At 44.2% G+C, this 12,116-nt stretch overlaps 1 protein-coding gene across 1 annotated transcript; it reads left to right on the top strand.

Annotated features, from left to right (window-relative positions):
- Positions 1-4,708: 4,708 nt before the first annotated feature.
- LOC139609835 (SLIT and NTRK-like protein 1) lies at positions 4,709-11,547 on the top strand. The gene has a single exon (XM_071464829.1). The coding sequence runs from the start codon at positions 6,625-6,627 to the stop codon at positions 8,737-8,739; it is 2,115 nt and encodes a 704-aa protein (XP_071320930.1). The 5' UTR covers positions 4,709-6,624; the 3' UTR covers positions 8,740-11,547.
- The last annotated feature ends 569 nt before the right edge of the window (positions 11,548-12,116 follow it).

The raw sequence follows: 12,116 nt of genomic DNA, 5'->3' as shown, positions 1-12,116 counted from the left end.
AAAAGGCGTCAAAAGCAGACACAGCATTTGCTAAAAAACTGAAAGCAAGGTCCCTCAAACAAGATTAAGGCCAGGTTTTTTTATACATAAATGTTTATATAGGCAGATACATAAAAGTAAAAAAATGGAGAAGTAGACAGTATGCATTTGGCTGAATAAGCATGAGAAATGGCAGCGCTTTAAAAACAATTAAGGAATGCAAGAATAGAAATCATTTTTTTCCTTATGGTGTGGTCTTTATCAGGGGAGGTTTCATATTCTCACTTTGTGTTTTTTCACTTGCGTTTACATCTCTTATTTCACACACAATGGGATAAATATGAGGTCGAATTTAAGTTTTGGCACCTTTTCCACATTGCAGAACATGAATTATTACATTCACTACATGCAGTGTTTCATATTTCACTAGGTCTGGTCATCTCGGTGAACACCAAAATCCTGTTCCCTGTGTTCACCATCTACTGAGGTCTAATCATCTATGTGATGGTGATCGTATATGTAGGTCGTTACTTTCTCATCAAGTGTTGATGCTTTCATAAATATTCAGCTTTCAGCCACTTTAAAAATGCAGAGTCAAGTTCAAATAACTCATTAAAAAAGCATTTGAGGAATAAGAAACTCTTCCTGATTTTATGTGTGACAAACATCTCTAATGCCAGCAGCCTCCCAATCCCTAAACCCCACATCTGTACAAGTAGTTTTGAAGTCAGGATTATTGGCACCAAGACTGTCTATGGGCTGAGTCCAAACCATCCAATTCAATGACTTACATGTGTCTCAAACTATATAAGTGGCTTTTAGCTTAGTTTATAAACTAACAAAAGTAAGTCTGACTGATACTTTACTATCCAACTCTGCAGGAGAACACTGGTGGTGTTCACCCTTTTGTCTTTTTATTGCTCTTCAAAGTACTTCACAACTACAGGACACAACAGTGATGCAGGCTGGGATGTCAGGAGGCATCAGTTAAGTGTTTTAAAGCTATAATTAAATTGTTCTCCTTTAAGGCAAGTGACTAAAACTAGTGTCAGATATTTGTCATGTTGTGAGAACTGGATGTTCACATGAATTTTATGAAGAAAATGCCTTTTTTTTAGTGCAGTACGAAACAACAAGAAGAAACAAAGTCCTCTGCTGACTGACCACAAACACATTTCCTCCCAGCACAGCTTCACCGGCTCCTCAGCTGGCTTTCAGCAGGTAAGCTGTGAGTTGTGTTGATGGTAAAGACAGAGGGGGAGGGGGTTGAATGGAGTTTGTGGATAGATGTGTATAGATTTACAGTCAAACATTCTGCTGATTCCTCGTACAGCTTTGCCGGTCGATACATCTGGAGTGGTGCTGCTGCCTCTGCCAATAGTCATATTGACTTCCAGTCTGCACTTGACCCATCTTTTTCTATACATGACACATCTGCAAGACCCTTTGCTGCATAATTAAAAAAGGTGTTACATGGGGGTTCAAAAGAGAGGACTATTTGACTTTTTGGGAGATAAATGGTTCCACTTTTTTGAAGACTTCTCCCTCAGCCCACACATGAAGTGCCTTCTCTCAGCGTTTTAAATCATTGTACTATTATTTCAAACATATCATACCTTATTATTTACTCATTAACTTTGATCCCAGTTGGCTTAAGTAATGATTTGGCACCTTGTTCCTGTCTGTTATAAAACATTTTAAAAAATGAAATGTTTGGCAGGATGTCAGATAACACTTAAAATTTTGTAATAGCTCTGCCCTCTTCCAGTTCACCTAATCGACTCGCTCTTCAAACGTTATTTACTCACGATGCATGAATCACCACGAACCCCAAACAGCCATGCCTGATTTTGAATGCTGTCTGCGCACACTGGGCTGAACATGCTGATGTGAAAACAAGCTTAACATGGCTCCTGACCTTTCTGTAATTACCCGTAGAGTATTTCAGTCTCTCAAAACCTCCTGCATTTGAAGCCCTGGGAGAAAGTACTTCTCTCCCGAAGATGGGCGCGCACATCTGGAGGAAATCGGAGCAGAGCTGATGTGGCATGTGTTTGCTCCCCATGCCCTCCCTCCTAAAATGAAAAATAAAAACCTCAGTGGAGGATTCAGATGCCGAGGGCAAAGATCTTACTTGCTGTTTGATGGGACGATTTGCTGGAAATGGAGAGGTTTAGATTTGGCAGCGAGGTCTGTTGTTTCTTTCCTGGTCATACACTCACTAAACACTGTATGTTTTAATCATGTGAGGAAGAAGAAAAATAAGTCTTCACATACAAGCCTGAGGGAAGGACAAGCCGATTTTGCAACAAAAACCACGCTGGCTTAGGCTGATAAAATCCCAGGATTCTTTGAATTTATCTCTGAGGGAAGGATTAAACAGGATGCCAGTGGGTCTCGATTAAACAGGTATGCATAAGTACCTCAAATGTAACATGAAACAAAAGCTTTTTGACAATTACACTTACTCCAGGTGACACAGCACATGTCAAACCATGATGTGCAAGTCATTTGGCTCCACATATCACTGATGATTGCCAATTGTCATCTTTTTAGAAATATCCGCCACATCTGAGTGGCAGAATGGGAGAGGGAAATTGCTAGCAATCTTGTAGCACAACCTCACTGCCTGATTGAATGCTATTGATTGTCTTTAGTGTTGGTTTTTCTCAACACAGTGTGACCCATGCAAACAACGATTACACCGTTTGAAAAGCAATCGCTATTATACTACCTGAATTGTTGGATTCCATGAAGCTGTGTAATTATATCAAAGATGGAGCATAACAGTGACTCCTGCTTGTTAATAACAATATTAGAGTAATCGTATAGAACCAAAAAATTGACAAAACCATCAGGAAAACAAGGTCATATTTGGAAAAAAAGAATGATAACAATAAATGTACAGGGTGACAAACGTAAAGTCAGAAAGGTGTTAGGCCACTACTTTCGAAACAGCTTCAGTGCGCCTTGGCATTGATTCAACAAGTCTCTAGACTAGTGCACAGATGAACACCATTCCTCTAAGAGATGATGGTGGTGGAGACCGCCGTGGAACACATCGGTCCGCGTAGGTGTTCAACTGGGTCGAGATCTGGTGACTGCGAAGGCCATAGCGCATGGTTCACATCACTTTCATACTCATCAAACCACTCAGTGACCCCTCGAGCCCTATGGATGGGGCACTGTCATCCTGTCACTTTGTATTGATTTGTAGTGACCCGTCCCTCTAAGGGAACAAATGGGCCGAACCATGCCAGCAAAAATACGTCCCCGACAGCATAACAGCCACCGGATCCCCTCACTCTAGGGGTCAAGCATTCAGGCCTGTACGTTTCTCTTAGTCTCTGTTTCTATTGAAACACACCAGTTGAGTGGTCTTTGTAACTGAAGCTCCTGCCATCCAGGCCCCAAAAATCAACACTCTTGTTCATTGTTTCCTCTTTCCACCTGGATACAAAATCAAAATCAACTGGGCTGCTCAGCTTTTTTTTAGACAGACCACATGGCATGACTGGAAATATTGTTGTGAAATATTTGATAATCATCTCTTCTAACAGGTAGACTAACTCATAGACATCTATGATAAGGTGCCTCGGCTTTGTAATTTGTCACAAATCAAAATCATGTAAAAAATTGCAATCATAAAAGAATCTGTGGTAAAGTGGTAAGTAACTACAGCTATCAGATAAATGTAGCAGAAGAAAAAGTACAAAACTTTTCTTGTCATTGAGTTTAACTGGGATTTTTTGTATCCTTGTTTGTGTTTTGTGGCACACAGATTGAAATAAACACTAAATAATTAATTAAACACATAGATGCCTTCACCTTGTGTGCATGTGCAGCTCAAACTCGCCTGAGCCCAAGTTGCATTGTGTGCCCAGGGACTATGTATGCAAGTGACGTATGAGCTCCTCTGGTCCCGTTTCACACTAATGCAACTCGACAGTATCTGCATCACATCATGATGCTGAGCCCCATGCAATTATTCCTTGGGATACATTCATATTCATAATCCCATTAGTTTTGACTCCTAGATAAGGGCTTTTTTTCCTGATACAAATATGATTTATCCTGTTTGGGGGATTATATCAGATTCTAAGTGTTTGGCCTACGAGGACTGAGCCGAGCTAAAATGGAGTCAGAATTGTTTATCATTTCATTTTCTTTTAGTGGAAACAAGATGCTCGAGCGTGACTAAGCTGTATTTGTACTACTATACCCCCCACCTGCTGTAGATAAGACCATGCATGCTGTATATGATACATGCATGCAGGAGGTGCTCATCACACACATTCAGGAAGTAAGCCACTAAACCAACCAGCAGGAGCCTTCTCCAACACCCCGTTTTACATTAACACCCCCCCACCACCCACATGCACCCACACACACATCCAGTATCCAATTAATTAGTGTGAATGAGTGATGTGCCCTTGGCTCAGCTGCATGACCGTCCACCCCTCAGCCTCTGTTTGCCTTTTGCACACCGGGGACCTGGATTGACTATCGGTTAGTGAGTTTAGTTCGGACACTTTGTGCCACGCTTTGATCCGCCCCACAGCAGGACGCCGCACCATTACACTCCTTGTAGACACAGAAGGTGGCCTGACAAAAAGAGACGGGTTGCAGATGAAAAGAAGAAAAAAAAACAAGTTCATGCAGACAGAAAATGACACAAAAGAAGAAAGACAAAGGAGAAAGAAAGATAAACAACAGGTAGGCAGACTGCTTGAAGAGCTGCAGCAAAAGACAAACACATACAAACAGACAGACAGACAGGCAGACAGGTGGGTAGGGAGAAATCATAACCAGTCAATGGACTATAATGGGAATGCTTTACAGCTACATGTAGGTGGTCCTAATGATGTTTTGCTTATTGCAGGCACTGATGAGGCTTTGCTGGAATCTCCTGGCTCACTTAGATCGGTCTCTTATTGCACTTGTACGAATGTGTGTGCATGTGTGTGCACACGTGCTTGTGTGTGTGTGTGTGTGTGTGTGTGTGTGCTGTTTCCTCTCTGTAAAAGATGATGTCAGTGAGAGAGGATATTTAACTTAGCATCCCATTTTCTGTCCTGCTCTTAATTCCAACTGAGCACTGCAGATGGAGGTGGAGAGGAGGGAGGGTGTGTGTGTGTCTGTGAGTGTGTGTGTGTGTGTCGGGGGAGGGCGAGGGGGTAACTACCTCAACTCTCCTGTGCAACTCCCCTCTTTTCCCCTTCAGCTGATGTAATAGAGTATAATACATAGAGATAGGAAATGAGAACATACTCAAAACACTCCCCTTTTACTTTTTTCTTGCAATTGTAGATCTTTTTTTTCAGCAGAGGAAATCTATCTTGGGAAAAAAAAAAAAAAAAAAAAAAAAAAACAACAAAAAACGTCACGCACACATGCGCATATAGGGTGCCACACTGACGCATCGTTTGTTGTATAGTCAACTGTTTTTTTGCTGGACTGAGGCATGCCTGCGCCTGTAGCGGAGAACCAGCTTTTACCGCATTCAACAGTGTTTTCAAATCAAGGGGCGAAAGTCAGAGGAGGCTTGTGGCACAAACGCTCCGGGGATAGATCCGCCGAAGCAACGCCGTCTATCCTTTAAGGATAGGGTGGGTAATTTAAAGCACTGAGCTGAGGCAGAACGATCCTAATGTGAAGTCTCACCAGTGTTTCCGATGATGCCGACTTGGACACTTTTGCCATGGAGCTGCAAGCTTTACGAATGAGAACAAGAATTTACAATAAGGAGCCTGATTTGGAGGCAGAAACCTATTTTTGCGCATCTGGAGGGAAATAACCTACTCATCGAAAGCTGTAAAGTGTGATTTTTTTTTTTTTTAAAGAGAGAAAAAAAAACTCCTGTATGTGGATTGATTTTTTCTGCTCTCTCTTCTCGGCATTCCCTCAGTCAGTGGACGGATTTTTGCCATTACAGCTCAGTAGAGGGTGTCAGATCTTTCTTAGAGCACCGCGCTAGGATGAACACAGTCTCCGCGTTCCTCTTTTTGTGATTCCCGAATCGCCACACACACACACACACACACACACACACGCACACACACAAAAAAAAGGAGAGGAGAAGAAGGGGGGAGGGTGGGTGAGAGAAACGGCGCAAACGAGCGAGGCAAGAACGCCGAAGGATGTGAGGGGGGATGCGGGTGTTTTGCAGCGGTGGGATCGCCTCCGAAAGCTCCAGCGCAGGGTGTGAATTCAGCACCAGGGGAGAGGGAACAGCTCCCGACGCCGCAACACGCAGCACGACTGGAGGGGGGGTGGTAGAGAGAAGAGAAAAAGGCACGGATTTGTTCTTTTTTTTTTTTTTTTCTTGCCAAGGTCAGTCTTAAACGAACTGAAAAAGCCTAAAGATGTGTTGGACTCTACTGCCGCTCGCTGTTTTTGATTTTGGTCATAAACACGCCGAGGCTCTGAGGATTCGGTCGATGTGAAAGAGACGTTTATGTGGTCATTTCCAAACTGGAAGTCTGGACACAAGAGCAGGTTAGATGCAGCATGGATCTGTTATAAAAGACTGCCTTATCTTCTCCATAAATGTCTATATCTCCTCCTTTTTTTCTTCTGATTGATGTAGACTAAATTCACAGCTCGTATGTCTTGAAACCGGGAATGAATTGTTCACGTTGAAAAATGCTGCTTTGGATTGTTCTGCTGAATGCGGCTCTTTGTGTTGCTAGTGGAAATGTTACAAGGGACGTTTGTAAGGAGCAGATATGCTCTTGCAACGAGATAGAGGGAGATCTGCACATAGACTGCGAAAAAAGGAGCTTCACCACTCTGCAGCATTTGACTGGCCCCAGCTCGCAGTTTTACCACTTGCTGTTGCACGGGAATTCTCTATCCAGGCTATTTCCCAACGAGTTCGCCAACTTTTACAATGCTGTGAGCTTGCATTTGGAGAACAATGGTCTGCACGACATTGTCCCCGGCGCCTTTCTGGGGTTGCAGCTGGTGAAAAGGCTGCACATCAATAACAATAAGATAAGATCATTCAGGAAGAGTACATTTCTGGGGTTAGACGACTTGGAATATCTCCAAGCTGATTTTAATCTCCTGAGGGATATTGACCCCGCCGTCTTCAGGGACCTAAATAAACTTGAAGTGTTAATACTTAACGACAACCTCATCAGTGCGCTACCTATAAACGTGTTTCAACATGTGCCCATTACGCATCTCGACCTGCGGGGAAACCGAATCAAAACGTTGCCTTATGAGGGGATCCTTGAACAAATACCGGGCATTGCGGAGGTTTTGCTGGAGGACAACCCGTGGGACTGTAACTGCGACCTGGTGTCTCTTAAGGAATGGCTGGAGAACATACCGCATAACGCGCTCATTGGCAGGGTGATATGCGAGGCTCCCACCAGGCTGCAGGGGAGCGACTTAAACGAGACGTCAGAAGAGGATCTGTGCCCTTCACAGAGCGGCGGCGTGGACGCCAGCCTGGTCGCCCCTCCCACCCAGGAGGAGACCTCGCAGCCTGTGGCCAACGGCCCGCGTCCCACGCCTTTCAAGCCCAGCGGAGACGCCAGCGGCCCCCCGACGCCTGGCGGCCACGGACCCAGGAGCCGTTCCAAATCTCGTGAGAACTGGCAGCTGAAAACTAAGCCCACTCCAGTGGTGACAGGTGTGAACGGGGAAAGAGAGCAGCTGCACAACATGACATGCCCCCAGCCCTGCAACTGCAAGCTGATCGGCTCCAGACAAGGGCTGGGGGTCAACTGTGAGGGCAAAAAGATCGAGAGCTTATCCAACCTCAGACCTAAGCCCCTGGCCGCTCACGAGTTGAACATGAGAGATAACAACATCCACGCAGTGAAAAAGAACCAGCTGCTCGGCTACTCCAGCCTCAACCTGCTTGATCTGGGAGGGAACAACATCAAGGTGATTGACAACGGCACTTTCCTGAACCAGAGCGAGCTGAGATGGCTGTATATGGATAAGAACTATCTGGAGACGCTGATCGCAGAGATGTTCGTGGGCCTGGTGAACCTGGAATATCTCAGTTTGGAATACAACGACATCCAGCTGATAGTGGCAGGTGCGTTCAGCCCCATGCCAAACCTGAGGGTCCTGTTCCTCAGTAACAACTTGCTGAAATCTTTACCCGTGGATGCTTTCCTTGGGATTTCTTTGTCCAAAATTAGTCTACATAATAATTATTTCCCTTATCTCCCCGTGGCTGGCGTGTTAGACCAGCTCAACTCAATCATTCAGATCGATTTGCACGGGAATCCGTGGGATTGCTCGTGCAACATCGTGCCCTTCAAGCAGTGGACGGAGAAACTCGGGGCCGATGTGATAGTGAGCGATCTCAAGTGCGAGTCCCCTGAAGAGTTTTGGAAACGAGATTTCCGCTACGTCCGGAACGACCTCATGTGCCCCAAACTCTATGACAGAATCTCCCCCACCTCCCTGTCCAAAAACAGCACTTTCACCGTGGACTCGGGGACGCGCTCGAACTCTTATTTGGAGCCGAACAGGGTCTCCATCTCAGTGCTCGTCCCCGGGCTGCTGCTGGTGTTTGTCACGTCCGCTTTCACTGTTGTAGGAATGCTTGTGTTTATTTTGCGGAATCGAAAGAGGTCAAAGCGGAGGGACGGAAACTCTTCCGCCTCGGAGATCAATTCCTTACAGACAGTGTGTGACTCGTCCTATTGGCACAGCGGGCCTTATCACGCAGACGGGGGCGCGCACCGGGGCTTCGACTGCAGCACGCACCTCTCCACGACAAACGATGCGTAAAGGGACTCCAGCAGAAAAAGCCCACGCCAGACTGGATTACAAGCAGTCACACAGACAGACTGACACATGACTAAAACAGCAAGAATCCGCCGCTTTTGTTCGTCACGGAGGGGGGGTGGGGGGGGGGACACAGACTTGTTTATGTCTTGTTTCCTCCAGTTGAACCAAGTAAGTCAGTCTGCTGCTGCACAGGCCCCACTCTGTAATATATGTACATGCCGAGCCCCCCTGGCTAAAAAACCCCTCCCTCCCTGCCTCCCTCCTTCCTCCTCCCAGTTCTGCTATTTGCCGCAATCGGACTACGGATCAGTATGAGACAGAAAAAAAAAGAGAGAGGTGGGGGGGGGGGGGGGGAGAGAGGGCGTGTGCGTGTGTGAGAGAGAGCGCAAGACCGAGGACGCGGGGAATGGTGCACGAACGCATGAATGTAAATGTAAATACTCGGACCCGATGTATCATAATCTGCATGATGATCTTTCGCATGGTTTCAACACACACACACACACACACACACACACACACACTCACACACACGCACGCACACACAGGCGCGCGTGCGCTACGGCGAGGAACCATAACCACCAACGAAGAAGCAAACTCGACCCTTTCATGTTATATCAATATGACGACTATATATAGATATTAAGATTATGTATGACTATTACAAAGTGCCATTTCTCTATTTTTTGTGAACCTGCAGTTAGGATTTGTATTTGTTGTTTTAAACCTGTTTGGAGAAAAGAGAAAAAAAAAACAATGGAACAATGATGACTATCGGGAAAGGAGTGATGGAAGTGAAGCTGTCAGTGCATGTTATTTTCTGTTTGTTATCATTTGATTGTCGATAAATATTGGGGTTATTTATACCGTACTAGATGGTGCAGATTAAATCCACATCTGCGCAGTCATCATCTCCTTTATGAATGTAAAACTGTGTTATTTTATGGTGTGCCAATTGTTGACTTTCAGATATTCAGACATGCAGATGAGCATGACCAATTAACGTCACTCAGATGCTTATGCTGCAAAGTTAATGTAGCTACAATAACAGTTCTGTGGTTTTGTGTGTCAATGAATATAGCCTGCTTTGGGTGAGAGGAAGAAAAAAAAAAACACAACAAGTAATTTAAAAAGGGGGGTTTATACCATCATATTTTTTCAACAACTGAGCAAAGAAGTGTTTTCAATTGAGCTATGTAGGTATAATTCGATCTATGTAAACAGCGCAGGTAGACTGATATAGACTAGAATGCTTTTTTAATGTCAGAAAAAAGTATTCCTCCACAAAAAAGCTTACGGCTATGTTTCACTTTCATCATATTGTGAGCTTTTGTAAAGCCATCTAATCTTGTCCAAATAAGAGAACTGAAACTCACTGTATTTACCACAAAATGTGCTTGAAATAGGCTGTTTATAAGGCGTGAGTCAGGGGGCCACACTACAGCAAGAGCTCAGCATGTGGCCAGACCCACAGAGAGACAGGAGGCAAGGGAAAGGAGAATGAAAGGACACCCATAGACACACTGCTGTGGAGGTGATTAGATAATGCGAGATGCCTTTTTCAATTCAGCATTTTGAACTTGAGGAACTCTTCTTGGGGGGGGGGGGGGGGGGGGGGGGGGGGTTTCGCATGGTTTTTGGAGGCTCATAAAAACAATGCCATGACTGAATACCTGTTTTGCAGAGCTCAGCTGACGGGTCTGCTGCTGCTGCTTAGCCTATACTGCTTTAACTGAACCTAGATTTGGATGGACAAAAAAAATACAACAAAAAAGGCAGATAAGCGTTAAACGTTGGGGCATACTTCTAGTATTCCAAAATTTCCCAATACTTTAACTTCTCTGCAGTGTCTGAAACTGATGCGAGGAATGTGCAATTAGCAGTTTTTATTCTTTTTTTTCTTTATTTTGTTGAATTATGATGTAAAATTTCCAAGTGCTGACAACTTATTTTGACTTTGCCAATTGTTTTTTTTTTATTTTTAAATTAGACACTTTAAGATGCATAATTTTAGACAAGATTTAAGCATAATTCGGTGAAAACCCACCTAAGATGCCAATGGCCATGATGAGAGTGTACAGAGTTGATGTGAGATGGGCTTACACCTCCTCACCCTCCACCCTCTGTCCCCTCCCGCCTGCTAGTAGGCCGACAGTATCTCCCCCAGAATGCAGACTAGTGCTGTCCATGGTGCTGAATCACTCCCCCCTGCTTTCTGTGTCTGCCTGCCCCTTTCCCCGTGCGTGTGTTTGTGCGTGCAAGTGCCTAGGCATGCACCCCCCCCTCCCCTTCCCATGTGTGTGTGAGGACAAATGAAAGACAGAATGAGAAAGAAAGAGAGAAAGAGAGAGAGAGAGAGAGAGAGAGAGCAGTTGCGTGACAATTTGCATGTATGTGTCTAAACCGTTACTTCCTCCCTGCCCCCCCCTTTTCCCCTCTTCCCCTCTTCCCAGATATATAACCATGCCGCAGCTTGACCTTGGGGACTAACATCTCAGCAGATCTGTGACAAACACTCATCATCATCATCATCATCATCACCACCTCCCTTTTGCAGTTTTTGTCCAGTCACCTTGCTTCCCTCCTCAACTCCCGGTTCCCTGCTCTTCTGTCCAATCACAGGGAGGGGGGGGGGGGGACGACTGGGGTAACTATGTGTCTCTTCTGTGGAGTATTACTGTGCCACAGCCCACTGATGATTTGTCATAATTTTCAAACGCTGTGTTTCAAAGATACATTTATATGCTTTGCAATATTTGACCTGCTTCTATTTTGTTAAATAAAGTGTGGTTGAGGTTGAGTAAAAAAGCAATCCTTGGTTTCAGGAATCTTCATTGGATTTGATTCAGTTTCTGTAAAGAGACATGCGACAGCTTTGATTTATCTTGTGTTCATATTATTTTGCATAATTTATGTCCTGAAGGGTTTATTAATACTAAGTTGAGTTCCACTGCCTTTGTTCTATAATACAGAAAAGACTTCAAAATAAGTGCAGCACAGTGGTGCAGGTTTTTACATTGTATAGCATCAGTATATTGTCTTATTATATAATTTTCAAATTATATTGTCAGGATTCAATCAGAATCCCTGGAGAGAAAATGACACATGTTGGTCTCTTGCTGCAGATCTGGCTGTATTATCACACAATAACTAACACTGCAACATGAATGTGAATGTACCCAGTTTCACTGTCGAATGAGGTGCTATTATAAAGGGTTTATAAGCTGTTATGAATGGGTTTATTAATGGTAAATAAATAATGTACTGATAATTAATAGATTAGTTATAAGCCATTAAGGGGCTATTTGAAAGTTTTGCTGTTGCTACAAAGCCAACATTAGCATTAACAACTGTGTATTTTCCAGTCTAGAAGAAAT

The sequence above is a fragment of the Trachinotus anak genome, unplaced genomic scaffold (assembly GCF_046630095.1).
Source record: "Trachinotus anak isolate AG129_WGS33_773 ecotype Australia unplaced genomic scaffold, CSIRO_AGI_Tana_v1 ptg000026l, whole genome shotgun sequence".
NCBI classification, from domain to species: Eukaryota; Metazoa; Chordata; class Actinopteri; order Carangiformes; family Carangidae; genus Trachinotus; species Trachinotus anak.
The sequence above is the reverse complement of the archived record's forward strand: the minus strand, read 5'-3'. Positions and strand labels throughout refer to the sequence as shown.